We start from the raw sequence: 27,760 nt of genomic DNA on the forward strand, positions 1-27,760 counted from the left end.
AATTTTGTTATGGGACCTCAGTTGCAGATGTTAATTATTTGACTTAATGAAACATAAAATTTCCCCACAGACCTGACAAACAATAAACATTCCTTCATTCAGAATAAAATGATTTATTCATTACAAACATATAAAAATGACAAAAACAACCAGGTGTGGCAAGATATAAAAATTTCCAGTTTGTACAAAGCTTCCAAAGCCATCGTCAGAAATGCATACTCACTCCACGCGAGGATTTTCATCTGGGTTATTTAAGTAAATATAATACAAATGTTGACTCTTCCCAAAGTATAGCTACAAAGATAGTCTTTAAATCTCTGTTTGTCAGGTGACGTACAAAAACAGCTTCTGTCATATTTCAGTAAAAAAACAAAACACGTAGGCTAATGGGCACAAAATTCATAACAACAGACTTGTAATTCAAATACAGAATCAGAAGCCGATGAAATATTCACAGTGTTGCCTTCACATCAGCGATGTGAATTGTAAACATTGTTGCATATCGTAACTCGCCTCAATAAATATACAGAAAAACTCATCGTGTGAGTAAAAAAAAAAAAGTACGAGTGTTCAGTCATATTTAATCTTCTGATCAGTTTTGTTTGATTACAGCTTGTCAGTTGACACCGTCCTCAAGACATTTATAAAAATAAGGCAAGAATTATTTTCCCTGTGTTTCTTATCAAGTTTTACAGTGTTTAGTCACAGAGGTAAAGTTTGACCGATTCAGGTGGAGTAAAGTAGCATTTTCTCATCTGATGAAATGATGAAGAGATGATGAATATACAATACAACAGCAGGATTCATTCACATTAAACTATATATAAACATTTGTACACTTTGAACAAATACTGGGAGGCTGATTAATAAAAGTCTCAACAGGGGGCATGTTACTGGGACAGACAATATGTGGGAAATGATTTCAGGCAACCAGCACGTAAATCACAGCAGCAAGTGAACATTTAAATATGAAAGTTGGGTAATACAAACTGCAGGGAGATTTTCCATGGAATCATCGGAGTTGCGATCTTTAAGTACTATTATTATTGGAGCATTTCTGTCATTTTAAAAGGGAGATGGTGGTGAAGATGCTTCGAGCACTGTTTGATTGGCATCACAGGCAACATTACAGATTCCCACAGACAGATGGCACAGAACTACATAATTGTCATTAGCGTGTCGCAGCTTACAATCTTCATTACGTGCCGCTTTTACAAAGCAGATCTTTCTCAACTCTCATACTGTAAACCTTTCTTAGTCTTCATCAACATTTCATAACTTTGTGCCTGATTGTCAAGGTTTTTTTTTTTTTTTTTTTTAAATCCCAAAATACAGCTGCACAAGCTTCTTGGAAAAATAAATAACTCCCTCTCAGCTTCAATATGCAAAGCACAGTGGAACAAGTACAAGAAAAAGAATAAAACTATAGAGGAGCTTCAGTGTCACATTTGATGGCATGCAGTAGTGCTGTCTTTTTAAATTGCTTCATTTTAGCTTGCTGCAACAAAGGATAGAAACTTTAAACAAGTTCTCCAGTGAGATGTGACAGAGTCCAGGACCACAGTGCTGTTGTCTGTTCATTAAAACTGCTATTTGGTATCTGTCTGAGATGTACCTGTGGAAGACAGAGAGCGGTACAGTGTTAGAGAACAGTCCTAAAAAGACAAAGCGTTTTGATTTAAATTTGAGGAGCACAGGTTTTGTCATGCACAGATTGACTACATGTCTATGATACAGTAGCAGGCAAGAAGAGGATGCAAGCAGGCGAGCAGTGAGAGGTGGAAAAAGGAGGAAAGAGGTGACAGGGCAGGCAGAATTAACGGACCGAGTTCAGCTGCTAGAGCAGCGCTGAGCTGGAGTCAGAGTCTGATTCGTTGCCAGGGGTGAGACTGGGCTCATGGGACTCCTGAGCCCGCCTGTACTCCTGGTACTCCAGGCGGAGAGCGTTGAAACGCGCCTCACTTAGGGAGCGGCTGTACTGGCAGCGAGGTGGGTTGAAAACTGGTGGGCTGACTGAGGGAGACGGGCCTGAGGGGGGGCATCAGGGACAGGAAAGGCATGGATGGGCACGTCATGGGACAAGCTCACAATAATCACAGCACAAGGGCACAGGATGAACACATGCTAGCACCATCACATCAAGCATTACACTCACAATGACACATGCAACATTACAAAAAAATAATAACACATTGAGGGTGTAAAAAGAAATGCTCACCTTTCTGTCGCTGATCCTGGAGGCCACCAGCTTGATCATATCTCAGGTCCCCCCTGCCTCTCCGAAAACCTGTTTGTGACTGATCAAACTTTGTGGCCTCCAGGACCTCTGAGTCCACACAGGCATCAGCAGAGTCCCACTCATAACTCTCATCTACTGATGTGTTCCTTCTAATGAGATACACAAAACAAGTGGTCAGACATCAGCAATCACAAACAAAAACAATGAGATGAATGTTATTTTGGCAAAATAAATAAATCCCTCTGCCAAGAGGACATTCCAGTGTGTTTGCTATTCCAGGTGTGCCGGTGTTTCACCTTTTCGCTCTCCTCTCAGGCAGCTCCATCTCAGCTCTGCGCTGCTCATTTTCCTCTGTAGTTTCTGGGGAGCTGAGCAGTGTGGGAGTGATAGACAGGGACTGTCGGAAGAGACCAGCACTACCCCTACCGCTGCTCTGACTGGCATAACTGGCCCTCCCCCCCTCCCTGATCTCTCTGACCTCCCGGATCTCTGTCTCCCCTCCCCTCCCCATCATCCTGTCTGGCTGTCTATAGCTCTCTCCCTCTCTGGGTGGGAAGGGGGGATAGTAAGGTGAGGGCCAGCTAATGCCCCTGGGCAGGTAGGACCTTGGGGGTCCTCTCCTGTAGTCCATGGGTCTCTCCCCTCTGTGTCCTGGCCAGTGCTGGTACTGGGGGACAGGGATGGAGGTTGGCATGGGGACATATTTATGCTGGGCAGACCTCAGAGTTTCTTGATACGAGGGAGACCACCTGGCAGACTCTGGGAAAACAGTGGCTTGCCGTCGTGGATCGCAGGGTTCCAGCATTGGGGAGACCGAGGTTTGTCTGGGTGGGTACATAGAAGGAGTGAGGTAGGAAGGACTAGCTAAAGATCTTTGTGCGTGATGAGGCCTCTCTAAGCTCCCCATGCTGGGGCGCCTGAATGGGACATACTCCCTCCAAGAAGGACCTGGCCTGGGGAGGGAAGACGGCATGCGACCCAAACTGTAGGACTTCACCCTGACATCTGGGTGTGGGAACTCGTCCCAGTAGCATTTCTCAGAAATATATGCTCTTGGGCTCTCGAAGTGCTCCCACCTCTGTGAGCCTAAGCTGATAGATTTCTTTAGGAAAGGACGAGGCTGTCCCATGCCTGAGAGAGTCCTACACGGGCCTATGCTTAAGGATTTCTTTAGAAATGGCACAGGGGCTTGAGATATTCGTGATGCAATGTTATTAGTCCTGCTGCCCTGAGTAGCTTGTCTTTGGGATTGCTCAGATGAAAACTCACTACTGTCTACAAAACTCTGTGTGTGTTTTGACACTATATCTGCCATGCCTTTAGCTGCACTCATCAAGGTGTGAGCTGACCTAGATGCAAGTCGGGATTCAGGCCTGTCTGTGCTTTTATTCCCAACTCGAATTTTTGTTTTCTCATCATATAGCTGCTTGCTAGTTTTTCCAGGAGCAGGTGAAAATGGTCTCATGTCATCAGGAAATCTAACTCTAGGCTCTGCATAGAGTAGACGTCTATAGCCTTGTTTTTTACTAGCATCAAACGTAGCTTCTGCAGCACCTGCTGAATGAGTTTGTTCAAGGCAAACCTCCTCTTGGTTTGAGCCAGTCTCCCGGTTTTCCTGAACATGAACCTCCCAGTTTTTAGGAACGACATCAGGCTTAGCCACCACTGGTTTATCTGGCTTTAGTTCTGAACTTTGACCAGTGTCGTCTGTGACTTCAGCTTCTTCCACAGGCTCATCCACGCTCATTTCAATGAAACCTGGAAGGCTCAGGTACTCAAGAATTGCACTTGTCTGGAGTGGGGACATTTTGGGAGATGGAGCTGCAGGCTTGGCCTTGAAGGAATCGGACATTCTGGGGACAGAAAACTGAGACTGGTCACTCTCGACCTCTTCTACAAGAGTTAAGGTTGTGATAGGACTAGGACTATCAGAGAAAAGACCTCTGTCACTCCTCCTGGAGCGTGCTCGGACACCTTCTCTCTCTAACTCAGAGTAAAATCCCGAACTTCGTCGGTCATCGTGACCCTGAGCCTCTCTATCTTTGGCCTTTGCCCCTATGCCATGATGTTCATAGGGTAAGGTAGCGTAAGTAGAGGGACTGGGACCCCTTGTGGATGTGTAGTCTACTTCCACAGTTCTCTCAGGCTGATTATATGGTGCAGAAGCTGAACTTTCAGGCCTCCCGATAGTGGCTGAAGGACTTTTGGCAGCTGAGTCCCAGGGCTGAGTGCCTGCATAGGCATATGAATGTCTAGACCTTGGAGCAACGCTTCCATTTGGTGTCTTTTCCCTGGACTTTAAGCATATGTCTGGGTTTCTAGGAGGACTCAGTGATCTGGCTCTGTCTGGTGTTCCTAGACAGAGAACGGGAGTTTCAGAGGTGACATCAGGGGAGAGCATGGGGAGAGATGTGTTCTGGGTGACCGGAGAACGTGACGAATCAACAGCAAGAGAGTCCTCTGTGGTTTCCCTGCATGTGCGATGATGCTGTGACCTGGGTGATGTGGCATCGCGGGGAGTCTGTACAGGAATGAGGCTTGTGACAGATGTAACGGGGCTAATGTCCCACTGTATGCGAGATGTAGGGAGCCGATCCATGGGACTGCTGGTGCTGCCAAAGTAGCATGCCCTCCTGTAGTCAGACACACGACTTGTCTGACCTGAAGGCCTGTGTTTTTGCCTGACATTAACATCTTGTGGCTTCCAAACAGGCTCATCCTCTGACTTGGACTCATCCCTCTGAGGGCTTTCTGTTTCTTCTCTGCCACGGCTGCGACTTCTTTGTTCAGCTGTATAGCTCTTCAACTCCCTCTCCATTTCTTCCCTCTCTTTTGCCAGTTGGACACACTTGTTGATGCTTTCCCTCTCCAGCTCACTGTCAAGTTGTGAGACCTGGGTGCTGTTATTAGTCAACTGACTCTCCATAGGCTGGTATCCTGAATGAAGAGGTCTGTCTCTGTCTCTATCCAGAAGCTTTGTTTTCCTCCCTAAACTAGGGAACAAATCGTCAGTGTGGCCTGGCATGCGATACCTCCTTAGAGAATCACTGGGCTTTTTCTCGCTGTTGTCTGAATAAAAGCTTGCTCTTTCCAACAGAGCCTCTGATCCTTGTTCGTCGTCAGAGTAAAAACACCCGTGGCGGGAGAAGTTTCTGGCCATGGCCCGTACTCTTCCAGGGGAGGAAGGAGGCCTGCTCAACTCTGGGACGTCCACAGTGAGAGGAGAATCCTTTCTCTCGTCCTTCTCTGAGCTTAAATTGCTTGACTTTGGAGAATCCCTGAATGATGTCCTGTTGCTGCCTGAGCCACTTGCCCCACCATTACTTTGCAGGACTTCCTTTTTGAAATTTTTCTTATTGGAGGGACTGGAACCCTCTGGCAGTGGCTGGACAATGAATCGTCCATCTGGGCCTCTGGAAATGGACTCCAGAGCAGTTGGTGAGGGCGCCTGGGACCCCAAGTGACTCTCAAAGAGTGTGTAATGAGGTGGTGGAGATGAGTTGGACAAGAGCTGTTTCCGCTGGTCGTGATATTCCCCACGGCTGCCTTTATCAAAGGACGACCGATCGGACTGTGATGAGGACGAGTTGGGAAAGAAGGGAAGTGGTGGACACAGTTTTAACTTCAGGACACTGTCTGGGCTGCGAGGAGGTGAGCGACCTCTGAATAAGACACAGACAGGAAAAAAATGCTTAAAACAGGTGCATTTTATAACATTATGGAATTTCATGCTACATCGAAGATGGAGAATGTTGTAATGACCCTGCTTTTAGTGTTTCAACACAGTCTACTGGTGGTTGTAATGATCTTGCATTAGTTAAGATTTACATTAGAACCATAAATAGGAGTGTAACACACAACATTACAAAAGCAATATACATGAAGTAACATGTCTAATAAAAATGTACAGGTATAAAAGTAAGTGCACTTACTCGTGGGATGGGCTTTTCTGGAAGGCAGATGGCACATCTATGAAAACATGGGAAAAGATTGAAAAGTTTAAACAACAGTACAGATGAAATTGTCCAATTATGTATCATACGTTTAACTTAAATTCAGGATTCAACTATGGAACTTTGCTCTCATCAACAACATATAACCCTCTAAAACCCAAGCAGTTTATGGGCACTTGTTGCTGCCAGAATAGCCCCTGAATTTTGTTCACATGACTGTTTGTCACAGCAAAGTCACACATGGCCTCTTGGTTGGACAGTGGAGTGGAGAATTTTTGGTAAGTACACAATGTTTATTTTTGGCAATTTTTTTAAAATGAGACATGTAAAACAATTTTGATTAAGTATCATGATTTTTAACTTAGATTTGATTTATGTGTCAGCCAGGATAAGTTCAAGGACCATTGGGAAGTTGAAAATCCAGCCATTCTTTAATAAATGGTTTGATTTTGGCAATTTAAAAAATATAACATGCTTTTTAAATGCTGGTGGGTTTTTGGGTGCCGAAGTTTAAACAACCATTACATATTATTACTTTTTTTAACATTACAAATATTTAAAAAAAAAAAAAAAAGTGTATATTGAAATCATATTCACATTCACCTTGTCTTCTCTTCCTGCGCCTGCGTTGTCTCCTGTGACTCATGTAGCATGCTGTCACCAACGAGAGGATGATGGCCACAAACAGAAAACACACTCCTCCTACAACACCAGCCAACAGCGGCTCAGGGATGACCTCCAAAAAACTTGGGCGCAGTGGGTACATCTCCATCCCTGTGATCAGACCAGAGTCAATAATGGACATTGTTACTTTTGCAAATATCCAATAATCTGCTGTTTGTAATGCTCATGGCAATTTATATAAGGCCCCTTACCTGTGGTGGATATGTTGACAGACTCACTTGGCTCACTGAGTATTTTATTACTGCGAGACATGAGCCTCAGATCGTAAGCAGAGTCCTGAGAGAAAGACAGATCAGGTGCTTGTGCTGAGTTACTGAGTTGTTTCAAACATTGTCATTAAAAATCTTTGGCACAACAGCTAAACAGTATAATCTATCCATAACTGGGTGTGCAAACATGATATACTGACTGATTTTTGGAAAGTCCAGGTGCTGAGTAAGATATAAACTGATCATTACCCTGAGCAGTCCTTCTACAAGTAGTTCACTCTGATTGGCACTGATGTTGTTGCTGAGGATGACCCACTGGCCCTGATTCCTGCGGGCCTGCAGCACATAACCTGTCAGTGGAGACGATGGAGCCTCGGGAGGCAACCACTGGAGGAGAACACCTAGTTCAGTCCGGTTGGCTGACAGGAATATGGGAGGATCCAGGATTGGTAGAGTGGTGACAGCTGTAGGTGCGTCTGTTGGCACAGCTGGTAAAAAGATTGGATAAAAGTTCATACTCACACATGCTTAGAGAAAAACAAGGCACATCAGTGAGTCTGAACAGAATATAAGTTCACTTGAACAAACCTAGAGTTCGCACGGTTACGATTTCGCTAAAAGGTCCAGAGCCGAGTTTATTCTGAGGTAGGACACTGAACTGATAGCCGGTACCAGCGAGTAGCCCAGTCACCAGCAGGTAGTTTTTGGATGTTGGCACAGGCAAAGATGCCCATTCATGTTTTCCCCTAGATGCCTGCTTGACCCTGAAAAAAATATTCCAAACAGCCAAAACAAAGACAGCGCATAAACATTGTGATTGTTGTTGGAAGCAGAGAACTGTGCTATACCATATGTATTGTACGATACTGACCACACAGTGAACTTCTGGGTGAATCCACCATCAAAGCCAGGCACCCACGAGACGTTGGCCTGGTTCATCTCTGTGGTGACAGTCACTGAGGACACGACGTGTGGACTGGTGCCTGAGGAACAGAAAATCCCTTTTGTGAATTTAAACTGCTGACAACACATCTGAATACATTACATTTAGGTGTCACATATCAACATATTTGTTTGCAGAAACAGGGTGGACCCACTTACCCAGCACCATGACCACAGTGCCTGCACCGACAGTCGCTACACGGTTAGTGGCCAAACACTCCCAGCCCCCATGGTGATCTTTGCTGAGAGGCTGCAGCAGGAGGGAGCCGTTAGCCAACACAGTGTATGGGGAACGAGGAGAAGGGCCAATCTGTGAGCAAGGACAGTAACAAGTTAAAATAAAAGATTAATAGGAAATGTTTGTGCAGCGCTGCCATCTATCAGAATAGAAAATGCCCTGTACCTTGCTCCATGTTATGTTCGGAACAGGGTCTCCAATGGCTTCGCAGGGGATAATCAACACTCGGCCCACCTCCTGGAGATACTCAGGCCGTGGAGGCACTCTGAATGATGGCGGGTCCTGAAAGAGCGAGAGAGTCTTTGTATTTCTGCTCATGTCTAACTGTAATTAAACCCAAGAGTCACTAGCCTCACCTGCAAAATGACTTTGGTGGGCTCAGACTGGCCCATGGTGCCGTAACTGTTATAGGCCGTACAGGTGTACATGCCCACAGCATTGTCATTAGCTGTTGTTATAAAAACCGAACCCTCAGAGTTTACCATCCACCCTGGAAACTGGACAGGTGAAAGAAAGAAAAAAAAATGTAATTTAATTCCAAGCTCTCCTTTTAGTTTTGTGAAAATCTACACTTCATGACACTTTTTATTTCCATGACACAAAGCTTACATTGTCAAGATTCAAATCGTTCCCGTCTTTGGTCCAGTTGACGTACAGAACAGGTGGATCAGCCTGAACAGGGCAGACAATGACACCCTCCATGCCTGCTGGCAAATATGTTTCCCGGGGCATTCGACCTACACGTGCAGGATCTAAGGTAAAGGGTAAAAAAAAAAGAAAGAAGAAGTAATCACAAATTATGGCATGCTAGAAAATGTGAGCAACCTCAGAGATGCTGATCAGCAGGGTTTCAGGAAATTCATAGATAACAGACTGACGTTTCACTTTCAGATGTGCAGAAGCTGAGGGTGGGGTCAGTATCCCATTAGTTGGGATACATGTGTAGTTGCCAGCATCTTCTGGGATGAGATTAGGGATAAGAAGTGTCCCATCCACCAAAATCTTCACTCGGGACTTAAGGGACCTAAAGGCACAAAAGATGGAGCATTTTAGGATTTGATCAAATTGACAATGACACAAAAACTCTCTGTTGTAGCAAAGAAAGAGGTTGGTTTATAAAGGTCCTTTGTCTGAGCATACCCTTTAAAGTGGCACCTTAATCTGGGCAACAATCCCCTTTGTCCCAGGTTTACAGTGTGCTCATGCCCAAATGATATAATTGTCTTATAAATAATCTAATTAGAATTGATTGCATTAGCAGCTTGCTTTGGAAAAACGCTCAATTGATTCCATTAAATATTGTTCTTAGTATTCCACTGAAGTAAATGTTTCCAGTATTTGTGAATATGTTTATAAAGATGTGGACTCACTCAATATGGTAAACATTCTGTCCTTGTTTCATCCATTCATAGGTGAGGTTTGAAGGGTAGGCATCAGCCTGACACTGCAGAACTGCATCCTGGGACATGTTGAGCGTGGTGTCCTCCGGGGAAATGATGATAATAGGAGGACCTTTTTGGAAAAGCAGGAAAAAATAAGACACTCTTATGAACACAATAAAGTTGTTTGCAGTGATGCAGCAAGTGGTGACCAAGATTAATTGACAGATCAGTGTTAAGTTTTAAGTCATTGCAAAACAGGAAATGGCCTGTAGGTGGCAGTATAGACTACAGTATATATGATGCTCAAACTGTATCAACTGTACGTTTCTGTATGATAGCATGATCATATATGGCAAGAAAGTGACCACAGCAGTTAATTCATCTGAAAAAAAATTGCCGTGATTGATGTTACTTTCAAAACAATAAGGTTGTGTGTTGTTGTCCAACATGAGATAAGCAGTGATTCTGCCTGATGATGGACAGTTCACACTGACCTTTGACCTGCAGCTGCGTAGAGTGGGTCAGGTTCCCCTCTGTGTTGGACACGTGACATTTGTACACTCCTGAAATATTTCTACTGACAGACGCCAGAGACAAGGTACCATTGAGCACCTGAAATAGGGCGAAGGTAAGAGAGAGAGACGATCAAAGACAAAGAGAAAAGGTGGAGGAAGATTACGAGGTAGTCACGGTGAGGACAACAAAGCAGTTTGCTTCAAAGAAACATCAAAGCTACGACTCCTGCAGAAAATGCTAATTATAAAGTATTTAATTAGAATACTGCAAATGCCATCTGTTAATCCTCCTCACTTTTATTTTTTCATGTTTCTCAATTGGGCTCTCATCTTTATGCCAGACAACAGTTGGTCGAGGGTTGCCATGGGCTCCACAGCTGAGAGTCAGCGAGTCTCCGAGGAGAACTTCCACAAAAGTTGGTGGTGTCTTGATAAACACAGGTGGAGCTAGAACAAAGACAGAACAGATGGAATAATTCTCTTTATTTGCATACTCAAATGGGGAAACAGAACACAAACGAAGCATCTGTAATTGGACAACTTCTCCAGAAATTCTTAAAACACCTAAACTTAAATAGGCTTGGTGTGATTTGCATGGATGTGAAGCACCACTTGCAGCACACCCACATTAGTGCTCAGTGGCAACTGGTTTGATGCTACAATTCAGTTTATCTAGATATTCCCTGCATCTTGTTGTGCACCTCTGTGTGGAGATGTACAGCTGAATGTTAGGTTATCACTATAACTCAATGAGATTGAGAGATTTTTACAAGTCACTGTCATTATATCTGAAAAGAGAGACTGCACATCGAGCAGAATAAGTAGGATACCACCAAACCGCAGCAAATCCCAATAAAACTACATGGATTGGCAGGCAGTGCCCTCTATTTGCGAGCACATTTGAGTATCCAGTACGGTGAGGATTTGTACTGTGAGACCATCAATGCTAAAAATACAAGCAATCATTGAATTGCAGAGAGCTTTGGATAAAATATGTCACCACTCTCTGTGTACAATGCTCTATATAAAGGTTTGGCTTTGGGATTAGTGAACAGATTCTTAGGTAACATGTTTCCTATGATACTCAATACATGAATGATGTAATTCTGTTTTGTAGAATAAAGGTGTCATCTGCAACCTGATGCAGCACATTTCAGACTTTCATTCACTGCAATACGATCGTAGCAAATCCGAACTTCACACTCTCGGCTGAAGTCGTGTACTGTAGCATAACTGATTGAGAGGGAGATGTGGGTGGGTTAGGGCTTCAGGGATTTATCCATAGCTCACAACAGGCTAGGACAGACAGAAGCAAGATGCGATGACCATGTGCGCAGTACGTCACACAGAACCTCCTAACACACTGCAATAACACTCAGGAAATTCAGCCAGGGCCTTCACAGTCCTAGCCAGGTCCCATGCTGTAGCTGTTCTAAATAAGGACAGTGCCAATGATGAGAAACTGAAGGAACAGCTCCCAAGTCCCCAAAACCCTGCAGTGCAGCACCTGTGATGGAGAGGAAGGTCCATGTGCCGTTTCGAAAGTCGTCGGTTTTGCTGTCTAGGAGCAGGATGCGGCATTCGAACCAGCCCTCGTCCTCCAGGGTCAGCCGCTCTACCAGCAGAGAGGCACCCCGGGTCAGACACACACGGCCTGTGGGAGGAGGTGAGGGTGGGAGGGCAAAGAGAGAGGGGTCAGCACACACACAGGCAGACAGGCAGAGTCAGCATATGCAGGAAGAGGGCTTATCATGCAGAGGACACAGGCATCCAGTGTCACAAAGGCCACAGTCAAAGTCATAGGCTTTTTGCTAACAGACAAATCCACACACAGTGTGAAGATCAACTGCAGCTCTACTGTCTGCAGCAAATAACAAACAACATAATTAACATTTATGGAAGCAGTGGAGGTGGCAGACAAAATATCTAGCTCAGAGAACGAGAAATGAGTGGCTCTGAGTTGGAGTGCAAACACATGAATCACTGAGGCGATGATTATAATGATATGCAAGATGACAGATGAAAATGGTGTCCTGTCATTTAGGGTTTGGTCGGTGGAGTGGAGAGCTAAGATGAGCATGCCAGGAATACTTGAATTCAGCTTCATTAAATCACCAAAATAAAAGAAGTGTTTGAGCTCTTCCTTTTTATTTTGTTTTTTTTTTCAACTTTTAAAGGGAAATCCACAACAGCGTGAACTGAAATGAGTCACCAGATTCTCTTTCGCGAAGACGATGGACAGAGGTAAATCACATGAGGCACAGCAGATACACACTACGAGCTTGTGTGTGAACACCCTTAAACACAGATGGATCCGTGCACGAGCACACACACACAAACATCTCTCTATCACATGCACCCAATACCCCGCTCCCTCGCCTCCTCTCTGTACTTCTTACAACTCCTTGTCAGGCTTTGAAACTTGATCTGCTGGTTGCCTGGTGACTGCAGCCTGGTTTTCAGGGTACACCCCCTCCTTTTATTCGGTCTCTCAATGAACTCTTTTTTTGCCCTTCAATCTCAGGGCTTTAAACGACAGGAGGATGCGTGCAGGGGGGAAACACACACGTTGCTCATACCAGGCCCTGCCAAAGCAGTTTGAAAGTAAACAGGGAAATGTGGAGACGTTTCAAGCATCTCGTCACTCTTGTTTGCATCGAATGAGTTGGTTACATGCAGCGTGTCGCATTTAGTGCTCTGCAAAGTATTGAAATAATAACGTCCTACAAAAAAGATCATCCTGTTAGTTTAATCTTACAGTAAGCACAGACAGACATATTGTCTCTTGCAGCATAGATATTGTACATAACATGAGAGAATTTTTGAATGTTCTGCAACCTTCAAGTAACAATATCACAAGAAACACAATATCCTCACTATTCACACTGCTTTTCCCTCCAGACAGCCGTGTCTGGAGCACAGCCTGAAAGCTTTACAATTCATTTAACTCTGTATATGGCCTTAAGACAGGGTAAAACACACACTGAGTAAAGACAGACAACAATGGCTAACAATTAACCCTGCATTCCTGACTGGGGCTGTTGCTGTGCTTAATAGTTAGGTTTAATGATTGACTGACCTCCTAAAAGACAGGCAACGTTTGATGGGCGGTGCTCACTTAGAGGCTCCATAAAATGAATGCTTCTGATTTCAGGTCTGCATGTTTCAAACAACTGGGCAGGGCTCCGAGAGGGGAAATGTGCAGGCAGATGATAACAGGTATGGGGGTAATTTTAGGCATTTTCCTCTTATCTCTCCATGAGAGCTCCTCCCTGAGCTGCCCATTTCCTCTGCAACCTTTTCTAATCAGACACAGAATTAATCGCCCACTGCAGGCTAATAGGAAAAACACTTCCACGTGCAACATCACACTCTTTAAAATACACCTAATCCTCGTGTGGGCAAATATTACAGATCATTGTGCGGCTAAATGCACCTCCAAAGCGCAGCTGATGGAAATCCCACTGACTGATCATGTGCACTGATCTCATGGGTTCAGAAGCACGTGGGTGTGTATACATGTTGATTTTCAAAATTCGGCAAGTGCCCTGCCCCCTGGGTCCACACAGGGGAACTCTGGTTTCGCTATCGAACGCTTAACCCTTTCTCGTAGCCTCCCTCTTGTCCATCACTACAAAGAGACGGCAGCCCCCCATTCCTCATTCTCTCGGGTTGCCATAGTGACGAGACCAAGGAAAGCCCGGGCTGTAGGTTTAGATTTGAATTCAGTTGCTGTAGAAACACGGCACAGCCAAACATGGGTAAGGGCGGGTCGATCGTGCAGGGGGTGGGTTTCTACTGTCACAGATTTGAAAAATTACAAGTGGGAGGAAACATGTTTAGATTTTTAAAAAAACACTCTTGTGTCACATCCAAGCGCACAAGAAGCAAAAGATGGGAGAAGAAATTAATGAGAGGCAGCAAAAGAGCGACCATTCTTTTCAGCCTGTGGACAAACAGTGTGGCTGTGTGACAAATGTTGCTTTATTTAAATTTGAATGCAGCATCTTGGGACTTGAACTGAAATCTCAGATGGCACTCGGCAGGTGCTCTGCCTTAAGGAGGAACGAAAAAAGGCTGTTCTTCTCTCTGACGGCCTGATGCACAGATAAAACGTAAATATGCTTCAATAACTGAGTACAAGAGCTGAAAAATTAGAACGCTCTCAGTGAAAACCCACCCTGTTTTATATACAAGAGAAATTGAACAAGAGGTTACAGAGAGGTTACTCGAATTACAGCCATCGATAATCCACTGACAACCAATGAGGAGTTGACCTTTGTGACCTCCGTACCACAGCAGACACATTCATCACTCCCCCTGGTCCTACGCTAGCAGTGTCCATGAGTCCTCCTCAAGAGACAAACATAATTAGACTCTACGGCGGACAGAAAGAACTGCTGAAACAATAGCTGCTGCTCCATCTTGTGTCAAGCCTCCTCCTCCTCACTGTTTTTCCTCCAGCAGCTATCACATGACAGCTCCAGTCTATCTTAAAATGGGCCCTTGTTTCCAACAGGTTGGACTGCAGTGCGGCCAAGGGTAGAAAATGGAAACGCTAATCCAGCAGTGCTGTTTGAACCTCTAAGACGCACCCTCTTCATATTAGTGAGAGTCAGGTTCTCACCCAGTGGGTGGCAGTTTGGGAACGACTCAGCTTTCAGAGCCTTGCCGCTGGCCAGTAGCTGGTCTAGTCTCACTGATCTCATCTCCTGTTCCTTTTTTCTTTTTTTTCACACAAGATTGATGTGGCTTTTTCTGCAAGTGAAACCACTCCAATGCACCCGAGGTGGGGATAGTTTATAGCACATGTTTTTTACTCTCATAAATCTTGTCATTTTTGGTTACATTTAAGATGTATAACATTTTCCTTTACATGTATATCGTATATTTTCAGTTTTGTGGCAAGTACAGTTCTAAAACAAGCCTTTAATTGTGTCAAAGAAATGGAATCCACATGTGCTTTTTGCACTGGGGATCCTCAATGATACTTACTGATGAAGTAATACATGGAGCATTGTGAATTTCATGTGATACAATAGCAGGGGTAACTATGGAGGAAGACAGATTATTCTGTTTGGAGAAGCATCAGCACTGCTTTTCTTTGTCCATCCGTATGTGCATAAGAGAGACGGGCAGAGGTGCATTGTGGGATGTGTTTTGATTTGAATACAATCATAAGTCTGGGACCGGCCCCCTGCCTCTGACAGCTCCCCCCTCCCATTCCCCCAAATTTCTCTCTTCAATCCTCCTGTCCCCCTAATCAGTTTAACCCTCTTATGAATAGCTCTTTGTCGTGAGATAGATTACAGTTAACTCTGTCCCTCTCGCTCTGTCCAGCTCTGTTAACCCCCTGAACTAGCAAGCACACACAGCTCACGTGCTGAATTTCACTACAGCGGCAACTCAACTTACCACAGGCATTAGCTCTTGTACATGATCACAAAGTATTAGTTTTAATATTAAGATCTGTGAAGTGAAAATCCAGAGATTACAGGAGGTATTTGAACTGTTTTCTAGTGCAGAACTTGAGTTTCGTTTTCAGGTCAGGAGGAGATAACACTGATGTAAATAACTGTCAGTTGACTGCTGTAGTTGTTCAGTTCTTTCGTTGTTAGTAAATAAACTTTTTACATAAATTTAAGTAATCTCTCAGCAGTGGATTGCTTGAGCAACTCCTCCAACTGTTCACAGAGAGCATGCATGGTGCTTGGACTATGTATCTACAGTGTAGCAGGATTTAAAATGAATCTAGCCTGGGACACACCTAACTCATGAGGTAACAGAGTCTTAGTAATGGTCTGCTGCTCTAAGCTGGTGAACATGAAATTCCCAAGTTGCAGCCAGCATCTATTCTTCTTTCATTACAGCATTGTTTACTTGACATCATCCTGGTCCAGTTGTAGCAGAAAAACAGGTTGGAGATGACAAAGTGATCAGTTTCACATTTCAGCGGGGCTAATTTTGTGCTTTTGGAGTTGTCAAATAGACGAATGTTTGCAAAAGCACAGTAGTTCAATATTAAATTCCACCTAGGTTTACCAGGGGAAAGGTTACAGAGTTCAGGGTTTGTGTGTGCACATTGGTAAGTATATGAATGTGTACGTGATTTGTGCATGTGTGTGACGAATGCAGGCTTTAACTTCTCCAGTGTTCAGAGGTCACACTGAGAGTCCTGCTGAGATCTGGGGGTTTGCCCATTGTCGTTGTAACCTCAGGTCAGAGTCCTCTGCTCACAGTCTCTACTGATTTGCTTCAGCACACAGGAGACATTTGATCTAACCCTGCAACAGTAAACCATCCTGACACTGTGAGACTCAACCATATTGTTGCAACAAATACAACTCAAACAGACTATAATAGTGTGTCAGTCAGAGTTTATCTGGCTGTTTCCTCTTTGTTGTGAGCTGACTAATGTTCAACCCTCCAGGGCATGCTTGGCGTGAAACTGAGAGGAAGAGGGATGAGAGGTACCCATATCTTCCTGATTCACTTGAAGCAGACAAGAAACGGTCTCTGAGGCTTAGGCAGGCTGGTGTCTAACGGGGTCGATGGAAGGACGCTGTTGTGTAGTCGTGACACTCCTCAAATACAGTACAATCTCAAGTACACCTGATATCATATCAAAAAATAGTTGGTTTAATGGACTGAAACAGGAATCCCAGATATAACTTGCTCCAATTCTTTCATCTCAGTTGCTAAAAATTGCCAATAGCATCAGTGAGACTGAGACAAAGCAGCAGACCAGAGAGATTGCATTGGGGAATGCTTTTAATGGTTTATTTAAACCTACTTCATTGAGCGGCATTTGCAATGCAATGAGTCCACCAAAGGAAAAAGTGTTACACTTTCATTTTAAATACTGATTTAGTATTTCCATATTCTGTCTGACACCTTACTCAGCTTTGTTGGAAGCAGCCATTATGCTGTAAATCCTCCCTAGCCCCCTAGCGTAGGTCTCCGCTTTGCCCATAACTCATTTTCTTGATCTTTTAGCCATTTCTTGATCTTAGAACTCAAGATGAAAATCATCCCTTTTCCTGTTCTGTTCCTGTTCTTGACAAGCCAAGACAAAGATCAGGAAATGGCTGTCGACGTGACTGTCTTGTGCTTAAATCTGAAATCCCACAACATTTTAATTTGAGGGTAGAATACATTAGAGCCACAGCACTGACACGCTTCACATGCTACCATCTGCCTCCAGTGGGAGGGGAGATATGAAGATCCCAATGCAGACAGGGGCAAAGCCCACATCATACAAGTACACACAAGGGATGAATACCGCAAAACATCGTGACACCCCAAACATTCTTCTACTCTGAACCACTTCTGTGTGGTGTTGTTTGCTTCAGTATGGTTGTGCGTGTATCAGATGACTGCTCCTAAACAATGACACGGTTAACGGGCTACAAGAGGGTTAACATGCAAAACACATGTAGTCCAACCGCCTGCTAGAGGGAGTCTGTTTGTGGTTTGGCTTCTGTAAAACTTTAGAGAGGCTCCTGAGTTGTTGCAATGCTGAAAACATGTTTCTTCTCTGTAGCACCTCCTTTATGTTTTCCTATATCCAGGCGGATTTTAATAAGAGGGGTTCCCTGTATATTTCAGTGACCTAGTTGGGACAGTATGGGATTTTGGGTGTCCTAGAAGTCCTGTTGGCTTTGGCAAACCAATAGGAGGTTGTGATACCCCTCTTTGTCTTTTGTACTCTGCTAGACAATGACAGGATTATAGGGTTCCAGCAAGAAAACTCCCATTATTCCCAATGCTTCATCCATCCTCCTTCCAGCACAACAATCTCCCCTTACTGGGTCACCCCTCAGCATACTAATAAAACACTGTCATCAGACCACCAGGCCCCCACCTACACTCTTAATCCCCCCATGAGCAGCGTTGCTGGTATCCCCCTTCTTCTTGCTCAGCTACCCCACCCCCCTTTAACTGCCTGCATTAAAACACATCCATTCTCGCCCTTCCCCTTTTGCCTGCCGCACAACTGCAGTCTGGAAGCACAGCCTGAACACCAGCCATAATTACAGGGACTGTGCTTTGGATGGATTATCTATTTGGGGTATTGTTTCATCCAAACTTCCCCTCCCCAAGTCTTCATAAATACCAGTGTAACCTCTTTATGTCTACCTTTGCCCACACAGGACAGATGAGCTGAAAAAAGTTTAGTGGGACACCTCCCTTCAGCTTCCAAGAAACTGTTGAAGCGTGACAAGAGAAATCTGTCAACTGGTGGTCAGAGACTGTCATGATGGTAGCTCAGAGATCAGCTCTTCCTTTTTCCTACTTAGAAATACTTTTAAAGCTCACTTTGTGGTTTTTGTGTGCAGTCAAATTACAAAAGCAATCAAAAAAAAGATTCATTTGATGTGAGGTGTTACAGATCTACTTCAAGAGAGTGTAATGCCAGCCACGTAGCAAGTCTTTCATCACTTCTCTGAAAGGACTGCGTGACTGAACACATCTGAATAACGCTTACCTTTATAGTTTGGATGAACACGAGGAGCGTACACTCCAAATTTGATGAGGACGGGAACGTTGTAACCGAGACGCACCCATTCCACAACATGTAGTGGAAAGAGGTTTGGGGTGGTGGCTTCTTTGGATGTAGGAGTGAGACTACAGCTCAGCTCTGCAGAGCCCCCCTCTCTGGCACGAACCAAGGTTGCCGCACCTTGAGACACACCTGAAAAGACAACAGCAATAAGCACGATAAAGCACTGGATTTGGCTATTCGCTGATAGCACAGAAGGCAATAAACTGCAAAAATTGACAATAAACACATAAATCATGTTCTGTTTGGTCGTTTAAAGAGAGTTGTGGCTGTCAAAGAGACCGGATTAATTTCTCTGGAATTTTTTGGCCTTGAAAATTGTTTTCATGGAGTAACATTTGGGGTAAGAACAGGGTGCATGACCACACAGGCAGCAAGAGGTCAATACACAGAGAAGCTGGTGGGAAACATTCACAACATTCATTACTGATCCATAAATGCTTTGGTGAACTGGAGTTTGGCTCAGCCTCTGAATATGACATGCTCAGAGTGTTAAAAGCTTGGCCATCAGAGGGCATGTAAAACAATCTTGTGCCATTTGCTGATAAGATCGTATGGCTGCAAAGCCTGCAAACACACAGCAATCCCATTAGTGACACCTGGAGCAGCCTCCCCTGTCTCTCCCTCAGCGCCATGTGCTCACGTGGGTGTGTGCGCAACTGGGTGCCAGTGTTTGCTCTACTACTCATCTGGCCTGGCGATTACTTTAATCTCAGAGGGGTGGGGCGGGGGGGTTGGTGGTGATACTCTGATGCAGGGCAGCAGGACCCTTTCTGCTTGCCCCAGCCGAGATCCCACCACCCCCCGGGGTACACACATGGTCTGCAGACCAGCACAATCAATCCCACCACCACCCCCCCTGCAAACACATGCACGCACACACAGAAGCGTGCCTAGGGTTGGGGGTAGTATAAATCCAGGATTGATCTAAATCCACACCCAGAGATATTATTTAAGTTGGATTTTGGCCCCATTCTCTCGCGTCCACTCATGTCTGTGCTGCAACCCCTCCTCTTCACTCTCTCCAACATTCAGCAGTGGGAGCTGTGCCAGATTCATCACTCAAACTGTACGTAGGCAGCTAAACAGCGACATATGCCAACTGTTTTGCGATGCTTTATCATGACAAGAGACGCAGGTCTTGTTGGTGTTGCTCAACGATGTAAACTTTTGGTGGAACAACAAACAAATGGCAGAAACAAATGGAGCAAACAGCTGGTTGTCTCACAAACTAATGAGTCCCAAAGGAAAGTCTTATGAAAAAGCAAATTTGTTTAAATATCTGACATGACTCTCAGCACAATACAATTTCTACCGTATGCTTGTTTTTACTTTTCAAGATCTCTTTTCTTGTTATGTCTTCCTTACGGACCAGCCGAGGGTATTATGTCTTCTTTAAGGACCAGCTGTGAGTGGTTTTCCATTGCTCTGACACACAATGAGTTAAATGTGCAAAGAAAAAAAATCTACCAATTATTTGAAAGAATATAACTGAAATTAAATAAAAATGACTCTTTCATTGAAAACTCTTCAAAGTAAAGGTATCAGATAATGTAGTAATGTTACATCATGTGGTAAAAGTGATCTCAGTCTTCAAAGATTAAAGACAAACAGTAACACTATGAGGCAACACAGTTAGGATCATGTAAATGTGACCCAACAAGGCAGACTTTCATCACTGCTAATCTCTACAAGTCCTATTTATACATGTTAAGTGAATTTTGTGCAACAGTGTTGCATTATTTAATAATCTAATAATTTGCATCTGTTGCTCCTTTTACTTTTAATTTGTTTATAAGTGAGCGTTATAAGACAGCTGTTGGTTGCGTGTCACATTACAATATGTGGCTAAATCCTTGACTCATCATATGTCAGTTCCTACTCCACTGGACGACACGGTCAGTCTTGCAAAATGTCTACGTTTTTTATAATAACAATGCATTTTGTGAATGAACAGTTTGTGGGGAGGGGAAAAGCATTTTGATTCATTAATTTTGAGAGATAAGAGATGAAATATGGAAATGCATAGTTAATGTATGCGATGGATCCATATTTGCATTAGCATACTCACTTAGCAGACAGATGGCTACAGCAGTGGTGACAGCCTGAAGCCACCGTCTCTCCAGTCCCATGGCCGTCCGTCACACTCCTTCACACATCTCCCGACCTGAAAAGGAAGACCACACATCCCGTTTACACTTCAGCAGAATACTACTGAACTATCCAGATTCTCCGCTGCACAAGGACGTCCCTCACATCCCCCCTCAGACAAACGTAATCCCTCGAGTTAACATCAACTCATTATCCAACAACTACACCACATTCCAGATGCTTCTTGGTCAATAAATAACTGTATTCTTTGAAAACACATAATCCTGTGGAAAATTGCATGTCTGAGCTGTGGTTGGATTAAGGCAAATAAGCTATTTCAACAAGTGCTACAAATACACAGAGGTCGCTTCGAATATGCATCCTATGGAGGTTTGTCTGCACAGGCCAAAGTGTGTGTGTGTGCATGTGTGCTTGTGTGTGGCTACGGAGAAGACCTGTACAAGGCTCTAAGTGTACGTACAGATTAACCTGGTGCTTGTGATTGGTCCAGCTCATCCAGGAGGTCTCGTCTCACACTAAATAGGCCAACAGCAATTGACAGGTGACACGAGTAATATTGAAAGGTGAGTCTCGCAATTCCAGATGTTATCTTATCAGCAATGTTTAAAGAAGGAACGTAAGTACCATAATTAGGCCGCCAATAACAACGTGGCTTACCTTAGACTTAATCAAGACTCCACTAACTACAGCACATACTAAGCAGCATGCAGCATCAGGTGTGTTTCAGCTGATTACAAAATGCACAAACCGCACAAACAAAACCCACTGATTTTTATCTCCTAATGAGCCCAAACCACAGGACTCCACTTGCACAAATTGTGGGCCTACTTCACAGCCTGAACGATGACAACAGCTGTTGCAGCTCGTGAGACCCTCCAGCTCAAATTGGATTGGAGGGACAGTTTTAAGTTGTTGTCCTTCAAACATAATGGAAGTCCTCACACCACGGCCTCAAGTCACCCCATCCAGTACCCCTAATACCAGCTTATTACTTTAAGTTCATTTAGGAAATATAAGAAGGAGGCTATTCTTAGAAAGAAGGTAGGTGTTAGATATTACTGCTGATACAACCAGAGATGCGCTGCAGACGTGCAGGACAAGTGAATCACTTGATGGAGGCTCTTAGCAGCGCTTGTGCAAACAAACAGCCAAGAATAGAAGAGCAAAAAGATGCATTTATCTCCTTACACTTGACCAACACCAGGATTGTTTCTGTTGGGGCTGGCAGAGAGGCACTGTAATAACTTTTGTATGGCACTTTTCCAAAACAAGTAGAAAGACGAGACCAAGCGCCGAAGAGAATTAGGATAAAAACACATTAGAGTGGGGTTGGCTTTACAGTAAAAGCTGATAAAACGGAGGGTGGTGGGGCACAATTAACAGTTGTGGTCAGAAATGTTTGTATGGCAGAATCATTTTAGAGCAATGTTTGAAATGAGAAGAGGATTATGCCTACTGAGCGAATAATGTTTGCTCAGTAGGGGTGTTGGAATAAAAGCACTCTTATAATGGATTCAGAAAATAAAGAAATAAATCTGCTCCGTCTAATCGTTTGTGTGTCACCTCCAGCAGTCCAAAAAAAAACAAAAAAAACATGATGGAAGTGATTGCACATCACTGCATCATCTTGCCTGCCATCTTCACAGTCATTCTGGCAACATGATAAGCAATTGAGCAAATCCTATTATGTATCTATAACACTAGCTCATATTTAGTCCTCAGGGGACTTTTGACTACCTCAAGACATCACACATCTTGTCTTTGCACGTGCCTGCGTGGCTGTGCTTCGACACCGGAATATGTGTCTGTCTGGTGGAGAGAGACAGACAGAGGACGCCTGGAGGGGGTTTTGTCTGCAGGTGCAGGAGTAGACGGAGGACAACCAGGTTATTTCCTCAGGCAGCAGAGCACAGCAAGGCTATTTAATTGGCATGTGCTCAGAGAGGGCCTCAGTAGGAACCCACATGTTAACGTCAAGAACCCTCATTCTGTCACAAGTCAACAAACACTCAACAGCAACCTGAAATCAGACAATAGCACTTGACGACCTTTAAGCAGTTATAATTTACATATCATAATGAACAAGAAGAAAAATTGTGAATTATGCCTCATCATTTCCAGAGCTGCTGCAGGAGCAGGGCACTGAACATTGACAGGAACTGTTTGAACTGCTACCATCAAGCAAATGTTTCTGGAGCATCGAAGACATGAACCTCCAGAAAGATCAACAGCTTCATGCCACAAGCTGTCAGAATGCTGAACTGCTGATCTGGATATGCAAACACCTCTTTATTTAAATTGCTTTAAGTTATTGGATCCTGAAGAAACACTCTCTCATCTTGCCTGTACTACTGTGTAGGTACAGCAAAATGACAATAAACTTGATTTGATTTGATGGTTTAGTAGTGAGAGAGTGCACCGTACATACGTGTGCATGTCAGAGACTTTTACTCATGGACTCCAATAATCTCATCACAAGGGCATCTGAGGTAGAGTGGACAGGTGATTTTTAAAGGTAAAAAGTGATGACACCAACAAGCTCATCTTTTAAGTGCTAGCTACATTTAAACTCAACATGACTAAACATTGAAGCTGTCACGAGCTTAGAAAAGGTTACTGCAGGTAAGCAGTGAAAGAACTAGAATGAAACACAGTGAAATCCAGCTTCACTCACTGACATGCATGTGACTACCGTTTAGTGGTTCACTGTTTCACAGGATTTCATTGACACAAATTGCTTTGGATCTAGTCATGACTTAGCCTTCTGGACGGTACATTTGTGACACCCAGCCTAATCCTGCCCTGCTGCTCCGAGTGTTAATAGTGTAATTGAATTAGAGATCAAATTGGTGAGACGAATCAAGGACATGCTGTCATCTAGATGTGCAGTAATCAATCACTAGTAAATCAAGTCACACAAGTCAGCCCACTGGGATTATACAATTTCTGCTGGTGGAGACAACATGGAGGCTTGACTTGATGGAAGGTCAGCAGGCTGTGTTTTCCACATTTTAATGGAGGATGCATGTGACACTCCAAACCAGAGCAACTTAGATCTTTTCTTGGTATCTGATCCCCATCTGCCTCTGTTGTAGAAGCTGTTTTTTTTCCCCCTGTCTCCACTGTGTCTATCATTTCACAGCTTTGGTAACAACTTTGGTAACAGTACTTGACTCAAAATAAAACCACAAAGATTCATACTTTACGAAAGTACATGTAATAAAATTAGGAAGAAAAGATTCCTAGAATCAGAGTCTTGATTCTGGGCAGATGGATGGATGAACAAACATGTCTTGCATCTAATGCTACCAAGACACTGATTCCAGCCTGTCAGCTGTAACAGCTGGTAGGCCTGACCTCTCCATATGCATTGCCTCTGTGTCACACTATTTTATTATTCAGGCTGGTGTAAACTGAATAATGCAAAAGTCAAGATACACTTTGTAATAGGTCGAATTCTAATTCAAAGTCCTTATAGACAAGTCTCAACATTTGGCAGCCGTCACAGTAATACCCCAGGGTGGTTATTTCAGGCTAACAAGACCAAAGCCACAACTGTAGTATGAATGGTCACTGGGTTATAAAACTGCACATAGAGAATGACCAATCAAATCCGATATAAAGTGCTTATAAAGTTGGGTGGCTTTTCCCCAAAATAAGGTTAAAAAAGCATATTACCCCTACAGATTCTAAGCACAGTTTCACAATACTCCATCAGTGCAACAACCAGATTGGCTGGATAATTTCGCAATTCAGCTGTTACAGAGCAGACCAGTGGTGATTTTGTGTTACAGAATTGTCAGATAAATTTCTATTCAGGATTTTTAAGTTACAAGTTTAAATGTGAGAGATACCATAAATAGCACTGTAGTCCCTTCATCTGTCTTGCACACTTAATTAAGAGACAATTACATTATCAGATTCTGTACTGACTTCGCTGGCACTCATAAAAAACTCAACACAAAAAGCGAACTTTTGACCTAATCTGTGTGAGAGTGTGTGTTATCCCTCTGTACCTAAGCAGATCCATCAGTGATGCTGGTGACAGATACAGGCCTGATAAGCAGTAGCATTACTCTCTTAGTAATCCTTGTTAATCCTGACAGGCCTCAGCGCAAACCAGCCAATAGCAGGAACTACAAGCGTTACTCAAGGGGAAACTTTGACAGGTGCACAGAAGAAACATCACACGGCCAACCACAACAAAGATAAAAGCTCTGCACAAATACTGCGTGAGAACACAGGAATGGGTTGAAAACCATCAATCCAGCGTCGACTGGTTGGACCAGCCTGCATAGTACAGCAGTCAATTCATGGATTATGTCCCTGGCACAGCAACCCAGTTTGGAAACTGTATTGACATTTACTTTAACTAAAGGAAATGAGCTGGGCGCACGCAGGGCACGGGACCAGAGTCCTAGTCTCTCGGGGAAAGCCTGCTGCATATGGATTAACATAGGGATCATTGGTACACTAACACATGCTACTAAAAGGTATAGCAACATGGACTACTCAGCACTGGTTGAATGTTTTACTCACACACTCAAACAGTACTAACCTTTCTGCACATTTTTGCAGAACAATACTGCAAATTATGCAAATAAATCACCCATGTGCTTCCCGAATGAATGGACTGATTTAATGTTTTTCCAAGGATGATTCACAGTCATGTAGCTCAGCCGTCCCATGGGAACAGAATCATAAGTGTCCAGTGAAACCAAAGCAGCTAACATCATTCTTGTAAATCCTAAGTCTTTGTCCTCCCCTGCCCCCAACTCCCGGGAGCAGGTCAGCCCCATAAAGCTACTTTCAAGACGAGACAGGGTGAGGAAACCAGGGTCTAAAGCCAAAGGTCACGAACTCAGAAGTCTAGTGTTGAAGCACGGCACTGGATTTATTTTAAAACTCGGAGATCAATGGCACACAAAGGAGCTCCACAGAATGCAGGCCCAAAGTAGTTTAGTGTTATGGTTCTCATTGCTTTACTTAGAGACCGCCATTAGCGCAGGGATGTAAAGGCTTCTAAAACTAAAAGTAATGAGACGCAAAATGAATACAATGGTGTTCATTTTTTAGAACACTGCATGGCCCTTAAACTTTATTCGAACTTTCCTCTAATCACCCCTTGCTATTTTTTTCTACCTGCCTCATTTATTTGTGCATTTTCTGTATAGTTTTTAGTACCCAGTGAGCTTCAGGACCGTATCACTACCTTGCATCCACCACGGAGGACTCCAAACTCTATCTTAACCACTAATGCGACAGGAAAATGGAGTAACCACTGTCAGCTCATGAATAATTTGTTTCTCAGCACAATCAATTTCCTCCAGCGTGACGATCTGGCTACAGGGGACAGTTGGCTACATACACCAGTTAAATGTCAAAGCTTTTCTGCATGCTGATAAACGTGGAATATTTCTGTTTAAAATGACACCTGAGCTGGTATCTGACATGCACAGACTTCATGTTGAGCTGGAGGACCGGGATGATACTGCTGAACATTAACTTCAAATAATCTGGCAGAATGCATAACTGCTTCTTAAAATGGCTGTCTCCTTGTAAATAATGCAAAAGCAATCAAAGCTTTTTTTTTGGCAAGAAAACCAGACTGTGAGTAAATATTTTTAACTGGTGTATTTTTTAAGGGATTAACACATGTTAGAATTTATATTAAAAACATAAAAAGCAACTAAAACCTTTGACAATCTGCAAGCTGAATAAGCATAAAGAACACTTCTTCTGATAAATAAAAAAAAAAACTGCCTGCGCTGTAGTGTACACAGTCGTCCTAACACAAGGGACTAAAGGCATCAACAGTGATGTGTCCCTCTATGCGCCTCCCTTCTCACGGATCAGTATTAGCAAGCACAACAAAAACAAAGGATGGGGAGCAGTGGAGCAAGTGCCACATATTATGCAAAAAGCTCAACACGACTGTTCTCTACACAAAACACTTGAAAATTGGTTTAGTTCAGCACATTGCACCATGCAGAGTAGCAAGCCTGATAAAAGTGTCTGGTCCATACAGACCAAACACCAAGCAACAAGCCCTTTATCTCTGCACCCCTACAGTGAATTTTGATGCACATCCCTTTATGTCACCACCCAGATCTCCTATTAAAAAGAAAACAGGTGCATCTTTTGTCTGAGTCAGGGAGTCTGATGACAGCTGAGCTGGGAGCCCTAAATAAATAATAATAACAAAAAAAAAAACACTGTGTTTGACTGGTTGTTGTTCTCACTATATACACAGAGAACAGTGTTGATTTAAGGGCATTTACAACATGTTAAACCCATTCACAGTGGCTTACCATGACAAAAACACTCATTCTTAGATATCAAGTGGTGGCAGTGATACCCAAAGGTTGTACAAAGATAACCAAGTGTGCCCTGCTTTTATGTCACTATATCTTATCTACGGAGCCTAGATTATTGGCACAGCAAATTATAGGTCACACTGATAACATTATAATTATAAAACAGGACACAAAAGACAGTAATGTAAGCACCACTCAGAGGGCTCACGATCAGTGGTTATAAGAACACTGCAGATAAGTTACAGAGATTTCTATCCAAGCAGCCGAAGCAGTGTTGCTGATCTATTTTAGACTGGACACAAACTACTACAAGGTGTTTTCTGTGCTCAGTGGAAGGGCCTGCAGAGGATGATGTTGTGGCTCCTTACCTTGCTTGAGGCACTTTTCACTTGAAGCTCAAAGTACAATCTCTCAATCCATTGATGCTCTTCTTGTAGACTAGTCTTGTAGCAGACCAAATTCTCTTCAGGGAGATTCAAAAACTTTTAAAACTAAAAAGAAGAAGATAAAGAAGAGGGCGTTGAACCAAACGCAGGTGGTCACATTTTTTCTTCCCAGTCCGTGCGCAGATCAAGAGAAAATAAAATTAATCCTCGACATCCATGG

At 43.6% G+C, this 27,760-nt stretch overlaps 1 protein-coding gene across 1 annotated transcript; it reads right to left on the bottom strand.

The window, feature by feature from the left end:
• Positions 1-93: 93 nt before the first annotated feature.
• Positions 94-27,704, bottom strand: igsf9b (immunoglobulin superfamily, member 9b). Its single transcript, XM_008280834.1, has 22 exons — positions 27,523-27,704; positions 20,797-20,892; positions 18,651-18,857; positions 11,670-11,816; positions 10,458-10,609; positions 10,142-10,259; positions 9,636-9,777; positions 9,144-9,289; positions 8,875-9,017; positions 8,622-8,762; positions 8,431-8,547; positions 8,187-8,337; positions 7,957-8,068; positions 7,674-7,849; positions 7,335-7,573; positions 7,068-7,152; positions 6,796-6,966; positions 6,172-6,208; positions 2,536-5,901; positions 2,219-2,388; positions 1,826-2,028; positions 94-1,615 (listed from the first exon to the last, which is right to left on the bottom strand). Exons 2-21 carry the CDS (start codon positions 20,855-20,857, stop codon positions 1,838-1,840), a joined length of 6,072 nt encoding a protein of 2,023 aa, XP_008279056.1. The 5' UTR covers positions 20,858-20,892; positions 27,523-27,704; the 3' UTR covers positions 94-1,615; positions 1,826-1,837.
• Positions 27,705-27,760: the final 56 nt, after the last annotated feature.

The sequence above is a fragment of the Stegastes partitus genome, unplaced genomic scaffold (assembly GCF_000690725.1).
Source record: "Stegastes partitus isolate 25-593 unplaced genomic scaffold, Stegastes_partitus-1.0.2 Scaffold211, whole genome shotgun sequence".
NCBI lineage: Eukaryota > Metazoa > Chordata > Actinopteri > Pomacentridae > Stegastes > Stegastes partitus.